This window comes from Dromiciops gliroides, chromosome 6 (assembly GCF_019393635.1).
Source record: "Dromiciops gliroides isolate mDroGli1 chromosome 6, mDroGli1.pri, whole genome shotgun sequence".
Classification (NCBI taxonomy): domain Eukaryota; kingdom Metazoa; phylum Chordata; class Mammalia; order Microbiotheria; family Microbiotheriidae; genus Dromiciops; species Dromiciops gliroides.
Window position 1 is genome coordinate 2,773,499 of NC_057866.1, and position 22,455 is coordinate 2,795,953.

The window sequence follows — 22,455 nt, forward strand, 5'->3', positions numbered from 1 at the left end:
TCCAAGATGTTCTATTTGTTTCCTAGAACACATCTTCATTAGGGGGTGGTGGTGGTATTGTCTTCACTTTACAAAGGTGGAAACTGATGTCCAGAAGGTAAAGTACCCACATTTCCTCAAAGATCCACAAACCTCCTCCTGGTCATCCCTGGGAAAGAGGGATGCAAAGATAACAATGGCTGCCCTATCCCAGTGATTCTAAGCCTCCAGCTGCCATGATTCCAACCTCTCCTTGGGATCGTGCTCTCTAACCACAGGTGCCCCCACACCTTTGTCCAGGGCCCTCTTCTCTCCTCCCTGTCACTGGGCAATCTTCTCCGCTCCCATGACCACTCTCAAATGGACTTATCTAGCCTCCTTCCTGACCCATCCTCCATCTCCAACTGCCTCTTGGTCATCTTGATCAACTCAACATGTCCAAAACCGACCTTATGCTCTTTCCCCACAGCCCTCCCCTGGTTGGGCTGACTGACCCACACGTTGGACTGAGGAATCAGAGGAAGGTGGGACCCAGGCTGAACTTGGAGTGAAGGGAGGGATTCTGTTTGTTCTTTTGAAACGTCTTTCTCTTATTCTGATTGATGCCTTTGTGTATATCTCATCTATTTCTGAATGTATCTCTTCCCATACTCCTACACAACAAGCCTTCTCTTGTATCCAATATTTTTTGAAAGATAAATAGGTTCAAAGTTGCCCCCTCCCCACAATTTTTTATAGGACCTGGGTTCAAATCCCACCTGGGATACTTATGTCCTTAGTGACTTTGGGCAAGTCATTTGATTTCCCTGAACCTCGGTTTCCCCCTCTGTAAAACAAGGGCATTTAGCTTAATGTAAGTTCTGCCTCCACATATGAGTCCACGACCCACAGAGAGCCTTTTCTTCTGTGGATTCCGGGCTCGTGTGGAGGCAGGCCACCCCCACTCCCTCAGGGTCCACCTTTCCCATGTAAGTCCAGGGCTTTGGTGAGGTCCACCCACTCTCCAAAGGCGCTCTTACCCCCAGCTCCTACAGCTCCATGCTCAGGCACCTCCCGAGTCTGAAGCCAGGCATGTGAATGGCAAAATGCCAAGGTCTCAGAGAAGAGCAACTCTGGAAACTTCCCTCCCCCACAAATATTTGTGGCGCCAACTCACTGTGCCAGAGGGCCAAGGGCACAAAGAGGGGTCTGAGCCCCTACCTTACAGGGGAAGGGGGGCTTGTCATTTGGGGGGGACCGCAGGAGGCCTGCTCAGGAAGTTAACCTAGTACTAAGCCCCCAGAGGTAGTCCATTGGGACAAGTGCACCCCAGGACAGGTGCCACCAGAGAACTTCGGAGCCCAAGAAGGCCTCCTTCAAACCTGAGTGGGAAGGCAGGCCCTCCTCAGGGGACCTTGGGAGTCTGTGGGCAGAAGGGAGCCAAGAGGAGGGGAGGGCGGAGCAGAGCGGCTCACCTGCCTCAAGGGGTCCTCTAGCCACTTATGGGGATCCAGGAGAGAACACGTGGTAAATCCCTGCTCTGAGGCTCCATTGCCTCCCCATCTACTGAATAAAAGAGGGGTGTGAAAAGTCCCTTTCAGGGCACTGATTTTGGAGGGAGAGGACTTGGGTTCAAATCCCACCTTGGATACTTACTACCTGTGTGATTGTGGGCAAATCGCTTCTCCCGGGGTCCCAGTTTCCTCATTTGTAAAGTGGGAACAGAGTCCGAGTTCCGGAGGGAAAGGGACCCGGGCTGGGAGGGCTTGAGGAGCGGCTGCGGCTGCAACCCAGGAAACTGGGGGTGGCGAATGGGAAGAGACACAGTCCGGGGCTGTCTCCTGCTGGGGAAGGCTCTGCCCCGCAAGGGTCCCGACAGCTTCCAGGCTGGAGAGAGAGGCGGGCTCCCTTGGTTTGTCTCCGGGTCCCTGTAGATGCTTCGCACCTGCTGCCGTGACCTGTCAGCAGCTCGGGGGCCAGGCTTCTCGAGGCCCCTCGGAGGGGCTCTCAGTGGGGATCGTAGATAGGTGAGGGCAAGGAGACCAGGGTCCCACGAGGCAGGTGTGGCCGTCTGTGTGCGTACGTGCGCGCAGGGTGCGGGGAGGGAGAAGGGGCTGAGGACGGGAATTAAGGGTACTCGCGGGGCGCGGGGGCCGGACCCCAGCGTTCCAGGGGGCGCCCTCGGACTACAGCTCCGGTCCCCCACTCCGGGCACGGGGAGGGGCGGGGCAGGGAGCCCGGGGGTGTAGCGGCCGTCGGCTCTCCAGGGAGGAGGGGCGGGGGAGGCAGGCCGAGCTCCGCCCCGGGCGGCGGGCACGGGCAGCTCCCGCCTCCCCGGCTCGGTCGGTGCCTCCCCTCGGGAGTAGGAGCCCAGTCTCCAGGGCAGCGGCGGCCGCAGCAGCGCTCAAAGCGGGAGCGGGGAGCGCCGCCCTCCTTCCTTCCTCCCTCCAGGCCCGTCCAGCCGCGTCCCGTCTCCTCCGGGCCGCCGCCGTCCAGTGTCCCGCGGCTGGCTGCTGCCGCCCTTCGCTCCTAGCCCGTCCCATGGCGTCCTCGGCCGGGTCCCCCCCGCAGGCGGAGCGGCGGCGCTGGGGCTGGGGTCGTCGGGCCAGCCCCAAGGCTTCCTTCCCTTCGGAGCTGGCCGAGGTGAACCCGGTGGCGGGAGCGCTCTATGCGCCCATCCCCGCGCCGGGGCCCGGGCCTCCCGCTGCCACGGCGCCGGGGGCCCGGGGGACTCCGGCCCCACCGTCGCCGTCGCCGTCCCCATCGCCGCCGCCCACTGTGAGCCTGGACCCACGCATGTCCATCTACAGCGTGCGGCGCCCGCTGCTCACCCGCACCCACGTCCAGGGCCGCGTCTACAACTTCCTCGAGAGACCCACGGGCTGGAAATGCTTCCTCTACCACTTCACGGTGTAAGTGTCTGCATCGTCCCCTCTCTCTGCGCCCCGAAGTAGACCCGGGGCCGTCCCTGCTCTCCTGCCAAGGGGCCGCTGTTGGGCGGGATGGGGAGGGCTGCTGGGCAGCGTGGGACTCTGGGAGCTGGGTTACGGGCCCTTCGTGGCTGTCTTTGGCCAACAGCACCTCTCCCCCCACCTAGGGGGCAAGGGTGCCCAGCTCTTGAGGGCTCAACACCTGCCCCAGGCCACTAGACTACCAACCTCCTGGTGGAGGGCGCTCAAGCCGCCCCTTCTCCCGTGCTGTGGGAGTCCCAGCCCGGTGGGCTCTCTCTGTTGTGCTGGTGCCTGCTTCCCAGGAGCCAGTCTGCGCATGGTGCCTTTACAAACGGCTAGGGCATAGTGGTTCTTGAAGGGGTGGGGGGAGGGACTGAACAAGACGAAGGGTTCTGATGGGACTGGTGCTGTCTCCTAACCCTATTTGGGGTCTTGGGCTTTTCTCCATTTCATTCAGCCTCCTAGAAACATCACAAAAAAGCAGCCTTGGTCTTGACTAAGGAAGGGAGGGAGGGAACTGGACCTCGTTTCATTTGAAAGTGCAAGGAATGAGCTGCCAATTCTCCACCCACCCACTCATCCATCCATCCATCTACCCATCTATCCATCCATCCAGTCATCTATCCATCCATCCATCCATCCATCCATCCATCCATCCATCCATCCATCCATCCATCCATCCATCCATCCATCCATCCATCCATCCATCCATCCATCCATCCATCCATCTGTCCGTCCGTCCATCTGTCCATCCTTCTACCCATCCATCCACCTATCCATCTGTCTACCCATCCATGCATCTATCCATTTCTCCTGGTGGTGGTGGTGACCACACTGGCCCTTTGCTAGCCTGAGCAATTGTTTTTTCTCTTTCTCTGTGTGTTTTTTGGGACTGTGGGGATAGTCTAAACGTAGGTGAAAAGCCCCAAACCCAGAGACTCCTGCTCACCAGGGAGAAAAGAAAGTTCCCATTGGAATTGCCCAAGGTCCATTCTCTGGGAGATTATTCCCAGTGGCTCTTGGGGGGGGGTCCCTAAGAAAAGAAAGCTGGGGATAGAATGGTTTCTGATGAGAAAGGAATCATGTTTCCAGTCAAGGCACTGGACAGCCATGATGCGGTAATTTGGATGGGGTGACATGACCTGGCGTCAGGTTGGGTTTGGCCACTTTGGGAAGAGGTGGAGCGACCAGGATGCAGGACTTAGAATCAACAAGTCAGGGGTCGAAATCTCTCACCAGATACTTGCTAGCAGTGTGAACCTGGGCAAACCACCTATCTTCTCAGCCTCAGTTTCTTAATCTGTAAAATGGAGATAACACTGACCCGGAAGCTTCCTCCTCCTTCCTTTCTTCTCTCTCCTCCCCCCTCTTCCTCCTGGCCCTCTCAGGGGGTGGACAGTGTCTTGGGCTCTCCTAGCTCTCTGTGCATGAGTGAGGGCCCCAGGAACACCAGCTTCCAGTTCAAATACAGGTCTAGGGAGGGCCCAGTGCTGACTTCGCCTATGGGGCTCCTCAGAGGCAGTGCAGGGCCCTGGCTTGAGCTGGGCCCATGACACCAAAGCATGGATTGACACAAAATTAAGGTCCTTGGTCACAAGGTTTAGAAGGGCCCTTAACCCCCATCTAAGCCAACCTTCACATTTTCCAGAAGAGGAAACTGATGCCCAGAGAAGGGAAGAGCCCTGCTCTGGGGCACATGTGGCTAGGAGGCTTCCAGCATTGCCCCTTACCCTGGGTGTCCCAGGGTGCTGGGTGTGAGATGGGATACAATGAGAAGTTATTCCATGTTCCCAGAGGGGTCCCTTTCACAGTGTGTGTGTGTGTGTGTGTGTGTGTGTGTGAGAGAGAGAGAGAGAGAGAGAGAGAGAGAGAGAGAGAGAGAGAGAGAGAGAGAGAGAGAGAGAGAGAGAAGAAAAGCTGGGGGGAGGAGAGAGGAGAGAGGGAGGGGGAGGAGAGAAGGGGGTGGGCGGGAGAGAAGCCCACGCCTGAGTGAGTGTACACTGCACTTGCATAATCGTTCTTCAGGTGTTTCCATTCAGCAGATGTTTACTAAGTTCCAACTGGGTACAAAGCCCTGGCCCAGGCACATGGGAGGTGGACTGAGCAGCTCCAGGGGGATAGAGGCAGGAGAGGGCATGATCAGCATCAATCCATAAGCACTTCTGAAGCACCTGCTGTCTCCCAGGCTCTCCTAACACCAGAGAGCTTATCCTCCATTGGGGAGACACTGGAGCCTGGGGGAGATGGAGGGTCACTGGAGAAGCAATGGCCCTAGCAGGAGGAGGGGCTTAGGCGGCAGCTCAAAGGAAGCCGGGGATTCTGGGAGGCAGAGCCAGGAGGGAGCCCACTACAGTTATGGGGACATCCCAGGGCCAGTAAAGGGCCAGTCTGTCTTGTCAGGTGTGGGGAAGGGGTCAGGATGTCAGAAGACTGGGAAGGTAGGAAGGGGCCAGGTTGTAAACGGCTTTGAATGCCAAAAAGAGCATTTTATATTGATTTTAGAGGAAACAGGGAGCCACTGGGGGTTTTGGAGGCCCTTCACAGACGTGGCCAGGTCTGTGCTTTGGGATTATCCCATTGATAGTTGTGTTTGAGAGGGGAGGGGCTGCCTGAAGGGAAGGCCACTCATTGGAAGGCCGTTGGTTGCTACAGTCCAGGTGAGAGGGCATGAGGTAGCCCTGTGAGTGGACAGAAGGGGATGGACGTGAGAGATACTGGGGAGCAGGAGTCTGCAAGATTTGTGAGCCGAGTGGATGGGGGGGTGAGAGAGAAGAGTCAGCAATGACACTGAGGCTGTGAGTGTGGCTGACTGGGAGGATGGATGGGGAAATTTGCGGAGAGGAGATCATGTCGATTCTGAGATGGAGATGTCCCAGGGGCAGTGGGTGATGAGGAAACAGGGAGAGAGAGACACAGTCTGTGGTCTTTGGTCTGGGAGTCGGGAATCCTCGATTTCCCGAGACCCGATGAGCCCAGCCACGTGAGATGGGACCCAGCAAAGGGGGAGGGTCCAGGACAGATCCTGCAGGGACACCCAGGGCTAGTGGGAGTGACCCGGACGAAGACCCCACAAGAGAGACTCGTGGACAGTGTGGCTGCCTCCTCTAGGCTAGCAAAGCATTGGGTGGAATGTCACAAAGAACGCTGAGAGACAGATGCTCTTATTCTCATTGGAGAGATGAGAAAACTGAGGCCCAGAAAGTTTGAGGGGCTGCCCAGAGCCATCCAGCCAGGTGTCAAAGGCAGATTTGAACTCATACCCTCCAGACTCCAAGGTCAACATGATAATCCCATTCTGAGAAGTAAAAGAGACTAGATGCCCTTCCTGAAGGGGGCTTACAGTCCTTTATTGGGGGGGGGCGGTCTATGGCTAAGGACACAAAGCAGTATAATAAAGCACAGTCCCTGCTCTCAGGAGGCTTATAGTCCGAGGGATAGGAAAGGTGGGCCCTGAAATCGAGGCCACATCCAAGTGTGCTGCAAAGCAGACTGTGCTGGTGCAGGAAGCAAAAATTCCAGTGAGAGAAGGTGAGGGAATGCTCCTTGGTGGGGGGAGGGGCTGGGCCCACGATGCCTGAGTCAGGCAGAGGCTGGGGTTGTGCTGTGGGGACTGCGGGAGCTGAGTGGATGAGAGCCAAGGAAGCCAGAGGCTGGGAGTTAGGAGCTGCTCTATTTCCCAGGTGGGGAACTCGAGCCTTGTGTAAGCCACCTGCCCAGGTGCTTAGGGTTTTCAGGGGACAGTCCCTTAGCCTCAGCTTCCTGACCCCAAAAGATAGATGTGTCTAGGGCTCTGCGGGGGTGCTTTCCTTAGGAGGACGTGAGCAGGGAAGGATGTTCTGGGCTCTCTGCCCCTTGTTTGGTATGTCTCCTGAGTTGGTGTCGGAGCTTGAATAGACCTGGGAATGGTAGCCTCCCCCTGCATCTTCTTGTATTTTAAAATAGTTTATTGATTGTGTCTGTTTGCATCATTATTGCTTCTCAATAATCCTCCAGTGTCTAGAACCAGCTGGAGCAAGGACAGTTCATTAAATGGATGCATTTCCCTTATCTGACAGTGGATGCACCATTCCGAGTCCCTAGTCCACCACTTCCCTATGGGGTAGAAAGCAGTATACTTGACCTTTGGGCTTTGGGGATTGGTGACTCCATTCATCGGAATGCTGACTCCTGCCATGTTGTTTTTCTTTACATTATTGTAGTAGCTGGCTTCTCTACCTTAGTTCTGCCTTGTCTTTTCCTCCTTTCCTTGACCTGTAAGTGATTCCTGTGACTTTCTCTTCCATGCTGTGGACAGCCCTTTCCCAGTGGATTTTGCTGCTGTACTCAGAAGTTCTAGGATGGATATTTCCATGTGAATGGTCCTTTCCCCCCTGCCTTTGGTCTCCTTGGGGTTCCTGCCCTCTAGTGGGGTCCCCAGATCAAAGACCAAGCAGCTTACTTTACAGTTTAGGATATCACTGCCCAGAAAGGGCAAGGGACTCACCCAAGGTCACTCTGTCAGTGAGTCAATGGCAGGACCAGGATGCCGAGCCTTGCCCCAGGGCTCCTCCTGGGACTTCCTGGACAGGGTGAGCTTCGGGCCACGTTGCCAGAAGCCCCTGCCTCTAAGAGAGCAGCACGTGCATATGGAGAGAAGGAGTGTGGTGTCCCCCACCACTGACCACAGCTGAGGCCTCACCACTCTCCCTCCTGCCCTGTTTTAGCTCAAGGAGGAGGTGATTTCAGGGGGCTGAATGTTTAGAGTCAAATCTCTCCATTTTAGAGAGGAACACTGAGGCTGAGAGGAGAGGGACTTGCTGTTGCGTGACCCAGCTTGGTCTGGTCCCCACCACCCCTCACCTCTGCCCAGGCCGGCCTCCGGGTCTTTCCTCTGTAGTCATGGAATATTAAAGGACTTGAGTGTGTTGCCCATAGCTTGGGGAGACCCCATCGAGTCCAGACAGGTTAGAAGATAGCCCAGGGAGCCAGAGCCAGCAGGGGTGGGAACCCCACTCCTCTCTCTCACTCCAGGCTCTTTCTTTTTGTCATGTGGCCTCCAGGGTCTGCACAGAGTTAGGGGATGCTTGGGGAGGAGGCGGGGGCAGAGCAACCTGGCCAGCAGCAGGTGAGAAGTGCAGGGGCCCACATGACCCTGGCTTGGCCTACCTGGTACCACCCCCTCCTTTAGAAGGCAAATACCTTCTCCCTGCATCCCCACTCCGTGTCCAGGACTGTGCCTGGCCCACAGGACTCTAGGTAGGCACACATTCCTTGGCTGAAGACCGTTAGTTGTGGGCTCCTGGGCAAGGCCTTTCCCCAGCCCACCCCCAACACCTGAGGACTGCCTCTGGGTCTCCGGCTTGTCTACCGTGCACTGAGGGGACAGACCCGTTCTTGGTTAGTGCGGTTGGGAGCTGACTGTCGGATGCAGGCACTGGCTCCAATTGCTCCCAACTCCCTATGGCAGGAGTGTCCACTGAGGGGCCGGAGCATTGCAAAGTTTACCCAGAAGCCCCTGGGCTGAGCAGCTTTGGCCAGTCACAGCCAGCAGGCCCTGGGCTGCCTGGATACTTCCTGCAGAAATGCCCCCTCCCTCCCCAGGAGAGGATTCCTAGTCCAGAGCTGGGTATACTGTAGGCAATGCATAAATGCTCACTGGGAGGACAACTGGACTAGGGGCCAGGTGGGGCCTTGGAGGGAGGAGCTTCTTTGAACCTCAGTTTCTTCTTTGGTGCACATGACTGTGAGGGCCCCAGGGGAGGGTGAGCTGGGCTCCAGGGTCTACCCTTGCTGGTGCTGGGAGGCCTGGGCCCAGACTGAGCGGGTGCAGAGGTTGGGCGCTCTGGCAAGCCTGCTGGGTCAGGGCCTCCTCTGCCCGCCCACAGGAAGCAGGCTTTACATGTGCGCTTCTTCCTGATTTCAATTGTTTTTGCTCTGGGAAATCTCTTACCAGGAGCATTTCTGGCCTGAGGGTGGTGAGGGCAGCAACCCTGGGGGCTGCCTTGGGCTGCTGGGGGAGGTGAGCCTGGGCTCCCGGGAGGCAGGAAGAGCCCAGCCTGGATTCTTCCACAGGGGCTGGAATTCAAGGCCTGCGGCTGTGAGACCTTAGGCCAGTGTCTGCCCTTGGGTCTCCTTTCCCCATCTGTCAAATAAGGGTATTGGAAGGTCCTTCTGAGCTTTGGCCAAGTCGTCCTCCAAAGAGGGAGGCTGAGCACTGAGGCAGGGAAGGATTTGGCAGTGAGGAGACAGTCCTTGTGTCCCCCAGGCTCTGGCCCTTCACGTAGGCAGAACAGGAAGGTGACCACAGAGCTCGGTGCACATGCTCAGAACATGGCTGGCGCCCCTCCCACTCACAGTCACCCCTTTGGGGTGCGAGCCTGTCTCCAGAAGGCCCCTTCAAAGGCCATGTAGGCCTAGTCCTTCAGATGTCCTTAGCTTTGAGCTGAGAAAGGCTAGGGAGGCTCTGGGGGCGGGCAGCCCTCCTGGTCTGGGTGCCTGGCAGCCGGGTGGCAGGAGGCCACTGGGCTGCATCCCTCTGAGGGACGGGCACAGGGTCAGCCTGGAGCGAAGTTGAGCTGAGGAAGGATCGCTGGCCACAGGGCAGTCTTGGCCAGAGTGGGGCAGCAGGGACAGCTTGATGTCCGGCCCTGACCCTTTCCTGATGACCCCCCTCCCCTGCTGGCCCCCGGGTGCCCTCACACTGCGCCAAGGCCCCCAGCCGGCCTTCCATAAACATTTTGTCAGTGGCATCGGATGAGGCTATGGAGTTAACCCAAACATTCCCAGGGAGGATATCCTGTCCCCTGAAGTGCCAGGTCCCTCCAGCAGCCCCCAGAGAGATCAGAGGCTCTTCCTGAGGACAATCCCTTGTTTTCTTGGGCCGGGGCCTTGGGCATATCGACCACCCAAGCAGGCCCCGTCTCCCCCCAGGTTTCACAGGCCATAGAAAACCCCGGAAAGGGGTCTCTGGGCACTGTCCTTCTGCAGTCAAGGAAGCAGAGTGAGAAGACTTGCTCAAGGTCACCAGTTAGCAGCAGGGACTGGGGCCCTGAGGAGTTTTTGCTGTTCAGGTCTGTAGGTCCCTGGTGATGTCCTGAAGGAGTCGGGGAAGGGTGTGTGTGTGTGTGTGTGTGTGTGTGTGTGTGTGTGTGTGTGTGTGTGTGTGTGTGTGTGTGTGTGTGCGCGCGCGTGCGCTCATGCCCATGTGCATTTCTGCCATCTAGGTTCTGTCCCTCACCAAAGACGGGATCCTGGAGTGTCAGAATTACACAGGATCTTGGAGAGACAATGTAGGAAGGAAGAGGGAAACAGGTCTAACCATGTCCTGCCCTCCTCCTTAAACCCCAGTGGCTCCCTATCGCCTAGGATTGGAGTTCCTTCCTGACCTCTTCGGGCCTCTTACAGCCAGCTCCTCCCTCCCAGGCCAGGGCCTCTTGGCTGTCCCTCTCTCGGCTCTCGGCTCTCACCCTTCTCTCTGGCCTTTCTCCCTCCTCCCCTCCCACTACTGACTACCCCAGCTTCCTTCAAGTGCCAGCCACAATTCCCCCTCCTACAGGGAGCCTTCCCCATTTCCCCAGCCCCGGAATTCCAGGGCCTTCCCTCTAGTCCTTGTCTCCTCTCTATCCTGTCTAGAACTTGCTTATACATATTTGTTTGCCTGTTGTCGTCTTTAGATTGTAAGCTTCTTGAGGGCAGGGCTGGCGTTTTGCCTCTCTTTGTATCCCCGGTGCTTAGAACAGTACCTGGTACACAGTGGGTGTTTAATAAATGCTTATTGACTGACTGACCTAGTCTACCCCCTCCTCTGAGGCCCAGAAGGGAGAAGGCACCTGAGGAGCCAGCAGCCCAGTGAGGATGGGATCCTGCACCTGCCCCCGCTATCCGGGGCTCCTTTGAGTGGCTCCCCAGGTTAGCAGACAGGCCAGAGCAGAGGGTGGGGCATCAAGCCAGAGGCACCCAGGAATCTGTCTGAATTTTCCCTGCTAATAAGAGAACAACCTGCTTCCCAGTCCCTGAAATGTTCAGGTGCTACTGTTTATCCCACCTTTCCTGTGTTCTGCCTTAGTTTCCCTCTATGTAAAATGGGCAGAGTAATGAGTCACATTCTTCCTTCCTTGTAGATTGGAAGATGTCTCTTCCCTAGCCTGTGGCTGTGAGAGTCCTTCAGCCAGACAGATGCTGGCCCTGGGACCCACAGAGCTGCCCCTAAGGAAGGGAGAAGGGGGCTCCTTTCCCGGCAGAGCCATGAGGACAGCAGTGAGGGCAGCATTCTGCAGAGGGGGCTTCCCCTCCCCGCCTTTCCCCCAGCCCCTGTATGTGCCCCCCCTTCCCAGTCCTGAGTCTGCCCTTCCTGGCTCAGGTGTGTTGAAGGTAGCCGTAATGACCCCAGCGCCTCCTTGGGGGCTGGGGGGGGATACAGCAAGGGGGGGGGTGAGGGAGGTCGGATTAATCATTGACTGGGCTCTCAAGCCTGCCCTACCCCCTTCCTTGGCCTGGCTCTTGGCCCTCCCAGAGTTTATTGTCAACACAAACATGCTTGGAAGACAAATGACTGACTGTGGGCTTGTTTTGCTCCTCTCCTGGGGCTGGCCTCAGCTCTCTTGCTTTGGCGGAGCCTCCCGGGAGGGGAGCCAGTGGTGAGGCACCAGGAGGCTGGGCAGGACTGGGGCTTGTGGTGCTCCATGACGGCAGGCTCTTCTCTCTCTGCATGGGCCCTGGTAGCTCTGGGGCTCAACAAAGTGGGGAAGGTGGCCTCTGGTCCCTGTCTCTCCTTTAATAGATCCATCCACTTGATGGCTCACTGGTTAGAGAGCTGGGCCTAGAGTCAAGGAGACCTGAGTTCAAGTGTGACCTCATACTTATTGGCTGTATGACCCTGGGGAAGTCACTTACTCACTGTCTGCCACGTGCCGGGCCCCCCTCCCCCCAATCTGTCATGGCCCCAAGGCCAGCTCTCTAAAACGGCCTTAATCACAGAGATGGCCCAGCAAAAATGACTGACTGAGAGTTGTTCCCCTGAGAAGTTGAGGATGTGAGCAGACGCCCTCAGGGGCTTCAAAGGAAGGATGAACCTGACTGTGGCACGTGCTGAGGCCAGTGATCTTGGCTGAGATTCCTGGGAGAACCCCAGGGTGGAGCATCAGAGGGATGGTCAGTGACCACTTGGACAATGAGGCGCCAGCCCTGGACACTGTTCCTTTGCAGGCAGGATCACTCACCCGGAGATGTGGAGATAAGGAGATAATTGACCCAGGCTTTAGCCACTGTGGAGAAGAAAGTCTTCATCACTATTCTTCTGGGGAAGATAATCTAACCACAGTGACTCAGCCTGAGGGAGTGCGTGTTAATGGTTCAGTGTCAGCATGGCGGGAGGTCTCCACCGAAAGACCACAGGGCTCTGTGCTCAGCTTTATGCTGCTCCAGATTTTGAGATGATGTGCGTTGTCTGCAGATGAAGTCAAGCTGAGGGGTGGAGCTGGGGTGGCTAACACGGTCGGTCGTGGATGTCATGTCAGAGTCAGGCTCCCAAAGGGTCTTGACAGGCTGGCCAGAGCACTAGACTGAATCTGTTGGCACTTGGGCACAAAAAAATCAACTCTACAAGTGTAAGATGAGGAAGGTGTGAATCGGCAAAGGTGTTCTGAAGGTCTGGGGTCTGAGTAGACCAGAAACTCCATGAGTCAGCTGTGGGATGTCAGTCACGTTAGCTGATGGGATCTTGGGGCACTATAGGAGTAGGGGGGAGGGGGAGCTTCCCAGAATGGGGAGGCATGAGTTCCCCTGGACTCTGTTCTCAACGGACACAGTCTGGAGGACTGAAGCCACAGTTTAAAGACATAGATAAACTCTCTGTTCTTTCCCCACTCCCTCCCTCCCTCCCTTTCCCCCTCTCTCTTCTCTCTCCCCTTCCCTCCCTCCCCCTCTCCCCCTCTCCCCCCACCAGCCTTCATAGCCCCAAGGCCAGCTCTGTGCTCTAGGCCCTGCCAATCGGGACTGGCTCAAACGCCCCTTCCCATGTGCCTGTTGCGAGCTGGATGGTGGCGGGCAGTGATGGATGCTTGTCTCGTCCTGGAGAATCTGCCCTGGGTTTCTGTGGGCGGTTGGGGGGAGTGGTGACTGTCTATCCCCAAGCAGTCTGGATTTGGCTTTGGCGGGCACAGCTACTCTGGTTTCATTTTCGCTGAGGTTCCTCTCTCCCTGGACGTTTAGTTCAAGCCAATGCAAAAGCTGAGAAGTTCCTTTTTCTGAGTGTGCCCAGCTGGGTGGTGCAGTTGGGGTAGTTAAAGGGTGGCATGTGGCGGGAACAGAAGGGAGTCGTGCCTGACGCCAGTGGGGGCATCCCCCGCCTCTAGGAGGTGAAATCAGTGCAGTGGGAGCTCTGAGGGGCTTTGAGTGCGCCACCCCCTTCCCCCCCTCCCCTGCCCCTGCCAGCCACCCTAGGCAAGGCAGGAGACTCGTCACTAGGAGACCCGCCATGATGGATTCTTTGGCCATGGGGAACCATGAAACTTATGTAGGAAATGTGATTTGCCCCAGACAGAAGTGAGCAACCTGCCACAGGAGCTGGTTTTAGGGAGCTGATAAGATGCAGGGAAAGAAGGCCGGGCATTATTTAAGCAACTGGCTTTGCATGAGGTGCTTGTCTGTTGGCTCACTGGCTCCAAGTAGAGGAAGTTTGCGCTGCTGGGTGACCTGAGCGCACTAATCAGACACAGCCAGTTCATTTTGCAGATGGAGAAACTGAGGCAGCACAGGTAGGTGGTTAGTCCAGAATGACAAGACCAGAGCTTCTTACAGATCTGTGGTTGTTTGGATGGCGCCCTGCCCCCCAGGACCAGAGCTCACCCTATCATAGTGAGGTGATAACAGTCCTTCAGATCTCATGGTCGGGGAGCCCCCAAAGTCAGGGGAAACAGTGGGAGCTCCCTGGCGTGCTGAGCAAATGGGTAAAGGAGACGTTCCTGGGGTCGCTTCCTCAGCCTGGACTGGACTTTGTCTCTCCATCTCTGACATTCTGTCCAGGTCTTGGGCCTGAGTAAGACTAAAGAGAGTGTGGTACCCAGCGAACCCAAACACTTGCATGATAGGTGCTTGGGGAGTCTCAGTTCCCTTCTCTGAGGAGACAGAACTAGCCCTTCCCTGGCAGCTCCTGACTCCTTGTGAATCCTGAGCCCCAGATGCCCAGTCCTTGAAGCCAGGCCTGCCTGCTCCCAGAGACAGTTGGCCATAGTTATTTTAAGGACACATCTACGGTACTTTGGGCTGCCCAGAAAATTCCTTCCCAGTTTCAGTTCCCCCCGGGCTCCTGAGCCAGCTTCAAAGCTCTTAGATGGGACGTGAGCTGTCTCTGCTGCAGCGCTGGGCACCACCCCTGCTTTTGTGTCTAGTGTGCCAAGGTTCATGCATGCACCCATTCATCCGTGCATGAGATGTCTCACAGCAGAGGCAGGTCAGGGCTGACACGCTTGGCCAAGGCACATTTTGGGACTACACGTGAATTCCAAGGGAGTTGGTGTCTACCCACTTTGTGAGTCATGGTGGGCCACTCTCTGTCCATCCCAAATTTCAAAAGGGACAACCTGTGACCTTTCAAATGTCCTTCTATGACCCACCATCCCCCCAGATGGTCCCTGGTTGGTGAGAACGGAGGACATCTCCTTCCCCGCTTCCTGTCTGTTCTGTTGATTGTAACTAAGGGGGTGATCCGTCTGCTGCCATCTGTAATCTGGGCAGGCTTTGGGCTCTGCCCCTGGTCCTGAAAAACCAGATTTCTCCTGTGGCTCATGAACCCCTTGGCTCTTGCTCATTATAACTGGAGATCCTTGGCTCCCGGGTTTCCTGTTTGAGTTATAACGAGAGGCCGTGTGATGTTGCGGAGAGAGTGTGTAATCCGCAGTCTGAGGTCTCTCCTCTGCTTTGTGCTTTCTTTCCTCTAAAGAACCCTAGGCAGCGCATGCTGTCATTATGCTCTTTTACAGATGAGAAAACTGAGGCTGAGCATGTCCGTGTCATAGGAGGAATCAGATCCAGGCCTCTCCATGCCACAGCTACAGCAGCCTGCTGAGTGTCAGAACTAGGGCTTGTGGCCTGGACTTCTGACCCTTCCCCCCACCCCCACCCCCAATGCTCTACTTCAGCATCCTCATCTGTGAAATGTTCTTCCACATGAAAGTTGTTCTATGAACGTACCTTTGATAATTTGATTGCTGTCGCGTTAAAAGCGTAAATTAACTTTGTTAGTCTTGTCACTTTGGTCATATTAGCACAGTCCAGCCATGAGCACCATTTCTCTAGCGTTAATTTACTTTTTTAAGGAGCCCTTTGTAATTGAATCTTGGCAAGTATTTTGTGTACTTTGGTAGGCTGACTCCCAGGTACTTTATTTTTATTTTTGGTGGAGCAATGAGGGTTAAGTGACTTGCCCAGGGTCACACAGCTAGTAAGTGTCAAGTGTCTGAGGCCAGGTTTGAACTCAGGTCCTCCTAAATCCAGGGCTGGTGCTTTATCCACTGCGCCACCTAGCTGCCCCCCAGGTACTTTTTAATGCATTTTGTAGTTATTCAGAATGGGATTTCCCTTCCTACTATTGCTCCTTAGATCTTGTTACCATTATATAAAAATGCTACTGATATTTGAGGGCTTATTTTGTAGTCTGCGACTGTGCCAAAGCTATTAATTGTTTCAATTAGCATTTTTGCTTATTCTTTAGGGTTTACTAAGAATTTTATCATATAATTAACACATAGGAATGGTTTTATCTCCTCTTTACCTACTTTTATGCCTTTAATTTTTTTTCTCTTCTCTTACTAGCATCTCTTTGCTAGCTTTTCCAGAACTATATCAATAAAGGCTGAGGAGAGTGAGTGTACTGACTTTAAAAGTTTCTGGTGTATTCCCATTGCATATAATGCTTGCTTTGGGGTTTTAGATACATACTTCTTATGATATTAAAAAGGTTCCCTCCACAAATTAAAAAGGAGCCTCTATGCTTCTATGTGCTTTGTAGGGTTGTTTTAGCATGAATAAGTATTATACTTTGTCAAAGTCTTTTCTACATCTATTTAGAGGATCATGGGGTTTGAGATCTTTTTTCAAATAGTATTTTTTCTAATTACACATAAAGATAGTTTTCAACATTCATTTCCAAATTTTTCTCCCTCCTTCCCTTACCTCCCCACTCCCGAAGATTAGCAATCTGATATACGTTAGACATTTCTATCATGTTAAACATATTTCCACATTAGTCATGTTGTGAGAGATGAATCAGAACAAAAGGGAAAAAGCACAAGAAAGAAGAAACAAACAAAAACCTTACAATGACAAAAGTGAAAATAGTCTGCTTCAATCTGCATTCAGAGTTCATGGTTCTTTTTCTGTATGTGGAAAATATTTTCCTTCATGAGTCTTTGGGAATTGTCTTGGATCATTGCACTGCTGAGAAAAGCCAAGTCTATCACAGTTGATCATCACACCATGTTGCTGTTCCTGTGTACAATGTTCTCCTGGTTCTGCTCACTTCACTCAGCATCAGTCCACTTAAGTCTTTCCAGGTTTCTCTGAAATTTGCCTGCACATCATTTCTTACACCACAATAGTATTCCATTACATTCATATACTACAACTTGTTCAACCATTCCCCAGTTGATGGGCATCTCCCTCAATTTCCAATTCTTTGCCACCACAAAAAAAGCACAAGAAATATTTTTGTACATGTAGGTCCTTTTCCCTTTTTTGTGATCCCTTTGGGATAATCTTTTTGTTTTTTAATATAATTAATTATGGTGATCATAGAAAGTGCTTTCCAGTAGTAGAATTGTTATCTATATTCATTTCAATAAATGTTTATGTAGCCTCTGCCATGTGCTAGACCTCTTGTTCCATAGTGGGGGTATAAAAATGCCTGCCTTCATGGAACTGGAATGGATCTCAAAGGCATCTAGATCATCTCCCTAGGCCAAGACATATACATGCACATGAACGCACACACACATTCACACACATGCACACACGCGGCAGCTAGGTAGCGCAGTGGGTAGCACGCTAGCTTAGAGTTAGGAAGACTCATCTTCCAGAGTTCAAATCTGATGCTAGCTGTGTGACCTTGGGCAAGTCACCTAACTTGTACCTCAGTTTCCTTATCTGTAAAATAAAATGGAGAAGGAAATGGCAAACTGCTCCAGGATCTTTGCCAAAAAATCCCCGAATGGGGTCACAAAGAATTGGACGTGATTGAAGACAATTAAACAATGACAACATGTGTGTGTGTGTGTGTGTGTGTGTGTGTGTGTGTACACAGACATATCCATGTCTGTATCTGTCCATCTAGTTCTAATATACAGCAAAAAGGAAGAGGTCTGATCAGAGTGGCTGGAATCGGGCCAGACGTGGAGGTGATGTGACCTACGCTGGGCCTTGAAGAATGACGAATGTCTCTGTTAGCAGAGATGTCTCCTAAAGAACAGTTCTGATTGTGTCACCCTCTTGCTCCATAAACCGTAGTGGCTCCCTATTGCCCCTAAGTTTCCCTAAATACAGATTCAGGCCTTGAAAGCCCTTCACAACCTGCCTCCCACCTCTATTTCCAACATTACTGTAACTCGTCCCCTTCACACACTCCATGCTTCACTGTGCTGCTTGCTGGCTCTCCCAGCCCATGCCCTGGCTCCTGTCTCTGTGCCTTTGCCTGGAATACCCCCTCCCTTCCTCTTGTAACCTCTCATTTCCTTTCAAGGTCAGCTCAGAACCACCTGGCACACAAGGCTGTTCCTGGCCTCTTCAGCTGCATGGCTGATAGCACACAAACCCCCTTGGGTAATTTTGTATTGATTAAAGAGGGGCCGGCTGCCCCCTAATGACACAGTGCAAGTCCCTCGAGATGTGGGGCCGCTGCATCTTTGTGTTCTCGGTGCTTGGCCCATGGCAAGTGGATCGATCAATTTGGGGGCAGTTTTGGGGATCACGCCAGGTGCTAACGACAATGATGTTTGCAGAGTCCTGTGTGGCCTCATTCCCTGTGATCCTGCTCCGAAGCCTGTGATGTGGGGGCTTTGTGGGGTATGAGCCCCTACTCTGGCCCTGTCCTAGGCCCCTTTGTTGACTGCTGGTCACCCTCCTGCCTCCTTCCCCCCTGGTGACCAACTCCAGGCCTGGCCTATGAAGGAATAGCCCCGAGATCAATCTGGGGCTGAGGCCTGCCCAGAATTCATGCCTTCTACCTATTTTCTGCTCCTGTGGGTGCCCACTGAAGGCACTATTCTAAGAAGTGAGTAAATCACCTTTTGGTATTTGGATCCCATCTTTCCCTCACCCCCAGATATTCTGTGAGTTGGAGGTTTCCAAGTGAGAGTGTCCTGCCTCAGGACCCATCAGAAGGCCCCTGACCTGCTGATGAGGCACTCGGCAATGCCCCAGGAGAGAGGGTAGCTACACTGGGTCAATTGGGCCTGCCCTGTGGGGTCCTCTGAGACTCCAGCGAGGGCCCAGTCATGGGCACTGGCCCTCTCCCATAAACTCCTCTGCCTGTGGCCTCCAAGGGCCAGCTCAGAGGTGTCCTTTGGGAAGCCTTCCCTGCCCCCCTTTCCCAGCAGCCTGGGCAGCCCCTCCCACACCCATCCTCCAGTGGGCTTATCCCGCCTTTTCTCTTCTATCTATCATGTGTTAGAGTGAGTCTTCTCTCTGGGCCTGCCAGACTAGAAGCTTGTCAAGGGGAGAACAGGACAGGGAATGTCCGGGCCAGGAGGCGCCTGAGAGCAGAGAACATTGGGCCTGGGAGGGACCTTGACCACGATTAGTCCTTTGTCCATAATTGATGGAGACCCAGGGAGGGGAAGGCCTTGCCCAAAGTCCCAGGAGAGCCAGCGGCTGGGAGAAAATCATTATTCAGAATGGATATCTGGGACAAGTCCCGAAGCCGCTCTCCCCCTCCCTAGCCTGGGAAGAGCCTGTGGCTTAACAAAGGGAGTGCAGATGGACTTCACTGACTTCCTAGAGGAAGGTAACTCCCCTTGGCTACCCCAGTCATGTCGATCAATGGGACTGGATGGCAATAACCACTTGGCTCGGATCAATGTGCGGTGACCCGCCTCTGCCTGAGAAGATAACAATCTCTTGCGGGGGGGGGGGGGGTCGCTCTCTCTTGCCTCCCCACCCCTGAGACTCACTTACTGCTTCTCTTACCCTGGGGCTGGCTCTCTCCAGCCCCTCCCCCTCCCTGGGACCCTATGCTGGGTATACATGCGGCCAAATTAATAATAAATGGTTACTGCCCACACTGGTGCAAGAGCCTCTAATTTATAAGTAGCAATAGCTTAGAAACCCCAGCTAAGTTGCCCAGTAACTTAGGATAGAGACAGGCTCCCACCAGTATTTCAAATGACACATGGCAGAACCAGTCCCTGGATGCCGGTCTTGAGACCACCTCGGATTCTTTCTGCTACACCCCTGGTCAGCCTGGCACTGGTATGTCATCCATGCCTTCTCAGATAGCCTTATCCAGCCACATTCCTGAGGGAGGGGCCCACCGTGCACAGGATCAAGTGACTTCACTCTCACATGGTCCCCACCGGCAGAGGAGCAGCAGCCTCAGCCAAGGATGTCAATGTCTCTGGTGACAGCACTGACGCTGGCATGGATGGGCACCAGAGAACAGAGCCCTTTTTAAAAAATACAATTTTATTTAAAAAAATAAACAACAGCCCAAACCCCAGCTTTTCTCCCTCCCAACTCCTCACCCCCTTGAGAGAGAAACAAAAACAACCCCCCTGTTACAAATATGTAGAGTTAAGCAAAACAAATTTCCACACTGGCCATGTCCAAAGCATTGTGCCTCATTCTGAGCCCTGAATCCATCTCCTCTCTGTGACGAGGTGGGTAACGTGTCATCACTTTAACTTCAGTCTTCAATTCTTTGCCATTGCAAAAAGAGACATGAATGTGTTTTGCTATTTCATTAAAGGTATATTTTCCCCTATAGAATTATGTTCAGTTTGTCTAGGTGAGTTATTCTTGGTCACAAGCCCATATTTTTTGCCTTCTGGAAATTGCATTCCAAGCTCTCTGCACCTTTATAGTGGTGACTGTTAAATCATGTGTGATCTTCCCTGTGGCTCTTCAGTAGATAAATTCTTTCTTTATGCTTGCTTGCAGTGTCTGTTTGTTTTTTTCTTTCAATCAGGAGTTCTGTATATCTTATACCAAGCTGATAATTCCTTTTATAATCCTTTCTTCCATAGGTCTCGGTTCATTTACAAAAACAGGGAAATGAGGGTTAAGTGACTTGCCCAGGGTCACACAGCTAGTAAGTGTCAAGTGTCTGAGGCCAGATTTGAACTCAGGTCCTCCTGAATCCAGGGCTGGCGCTTAATCCACTGCGCCACTTTAGCTGCCCCTACAAAAACATTTTAAACTCTTTTTATAAACTCTTGGTTCATTTCTCCCAGGAATTCTAGTTAAGTTTGTTCCCAAGCTGTGTTTTTCTCTGAGGCTTTGCTTGTAGATGTTTTGGATCCACTCTCTTCTTCTGGGTTTTGCCTTGAGCATCCCTGGCACCCTAAGAGCTTTTTTTTTTTTTTTTTTTGGTGAGGCAATTGGGGTTAAGTGACTTGCCCAGGGTCACACAGTTAGTAAGTGTTAAGTGTCTGAGGCTGGATTTGAACTCGGGTCCTCCTGAATCCAGGGCCGGTGCTCTATCCACTGCGCCACCTAACTGCCCCACCCTAAGAGCTTTTAATGGTGATGTTCTTTTGTTTTGTTTGCTTATTCTTCCAACCTAATTCCTGATGTCAAAATTTATGTTCAGTCAGGCTCTGAGCACTTTTGGAGGGGAATGGTAAAAAAAAGAAGCATTCATATGGTACCTACTATGTGTCAGTGACTATGTTAATTACTCTATAAATTTCTCTCATTTGATCCTCACAGCAACTCTGCAAAGGAAGTGCTGTTACTAACTCATTTTATGGTTGAGGAAACTAACAGAGAAGCTCTGTGGGTTTAGAGAGATAGAAATGTGGACTTCCCTTTGGTCTGGGATTCCTGCCCTGGTCATTTCTCTGTAGTCTTTAGACCGGGCTAGAAACTAGAACTGAGACCCTGCTCTGTTTCTAGAGTCAGGACCAATCAATGGCTGCTCCCTTCTAAGTTTGTTCCTTGATTGGTAACCAGACAAGGGCTCAGCACCTCCTGTTGTCCTGGAATCCCTCCCCTGGTACAGGTCCCATCCTTAGTTGGCCCTGAATCTGTGACCTAGAATGAGGTAGTGAGTGACAGAGCCACAGTTGGCCTTTATCCTCACACTGTGCCTTTAGGCCACTCTGCTGGATAGAAGACCTCTTCTGGCCCTGGTGCCCAGCGCTTCCCTGTGCTGCTGTGTCTGGCCAGCCCCAGTGTCCACAGCCCCCTCTGTTGGTCTCCCTTTGCTGACCTGGCCTGGAAATGGGCTCACTGTGGTTTTGTCTTAGGTGTCCCTGGCAGGGCTCGGTCAGGTGCATTTTCTCCATTTTTGTGGAGGAGGGAAGGGGAGGAGGGAGGCAGTGCTTCTTCTTGCTTCTCCACCATCTTGGATCCACCTTCCAAGACAGTTGTACTCAGAACTTTGACAGCTGCTTCTTTTGGCGCTTACAGCAGGCACCAGAGAGAGGTAGGGCAGGCGCTGCTAGATTTACAGAGGGGGAAACTGAGGCATAGTGACAGGGAGGAGAGGCTCACAAAGCTGAAGTCTCCTCCTTCCTGACATCCCTGAAAGACCCTCCCACTTTTCAGGGCATTTTATGCATGCTGCCTTTCTTCATCTTTCATCATAGATGTGTTAAGACCCAGGATGTAGCATTGGGTGAGACCTTAGGGGTCATCTGGTTTCCTAAGGCCCAAAGAGAGGAAGGGGCTTGACCAATTTCACAGGACACTTAATGACTGGACTAGGGCTTGTTTTTTCCTTGAAAACCTTGGGAACCACTCAGCAGAAAGGGAAGGGGGCTCCAACAGAGCCCCAACCATGCATCTCCATGGGCTGGGCTGGACTGGACTCTCCTGGAGTTTAGCTTCTCTGCCCTCCTGCTCAGTGGGTGAGCAGCTGACAGGTCAGCCTCCGGGTGCAACCTCCTCATCCCCCCCATACCCACTGCCACTGGAGGGGATGGAGAAAGTGCCCTGGTTTCTGCTTTTCCTGCCCATGGGCTGGGTGCAGCTGGACACCACTCAGTTCATTGGCTGCCTTTAAAAAGACCAGTCATTGGACATAGATGCACTGTTGGTGGAGTTGTAAGCTGATTCAACCGTTCTGCAGAGCAGGGCTTCTTAAACTTTTGTGTTCTCAACCTTTATTCACACAAGAAATTTTTACTCAGCTCTGGGTCTGTAGGTATATAAAATAGGTATACATAACCTTTTACTGTTGCGAATTTTTCTTGACCCTCACATTCAGTTACATGACCCCTTATGGGGTTGTGACCCACACTTTAAGAAGCTTTGCTGTAGAGCAATTTGGAACTATGCAGAAAGGGCTATAAAACCATGCATCCCCTTTGACCCAGCAATACCACTACCAAGTCTATATCCCAAAGAGATAAAAAAC

The 22,455-nt window shown here is 53.3% G+C and overlaps 1 protein-coding gene across 1 annotated transcript in view; it reads left to right on the top strand.

Annotated features, from left to right (window-relative positions):
- The first annotated feature begins 413 nt into the window (after window positions 1-413).
- Window positions 414-22,455, top strand: part of KCNQ1 (potassium voltage-gated channel subfamily Q member 1) — a 333,009-nt gene continuing 310,967 nt past the window's right edge. Inside the window, 6 exon segments of the mRNA XM_043972032.1 lie at window positions 414-503; window positions 1,005-1,072; window positions 1,893-1,985; window positions 2,151-2,381; window positions 2,383-2,486; window positions 2,489-2,870. Of these exon segments, the coding sequence (XP_043827967.1) occupies window positions 414-503; window positions 1,005-1,072; window positions 1,893-1,985; window positions 2,151-2,381; window positions 2,383-2,486; window positions 2,489-2,870 (968 nt within the window).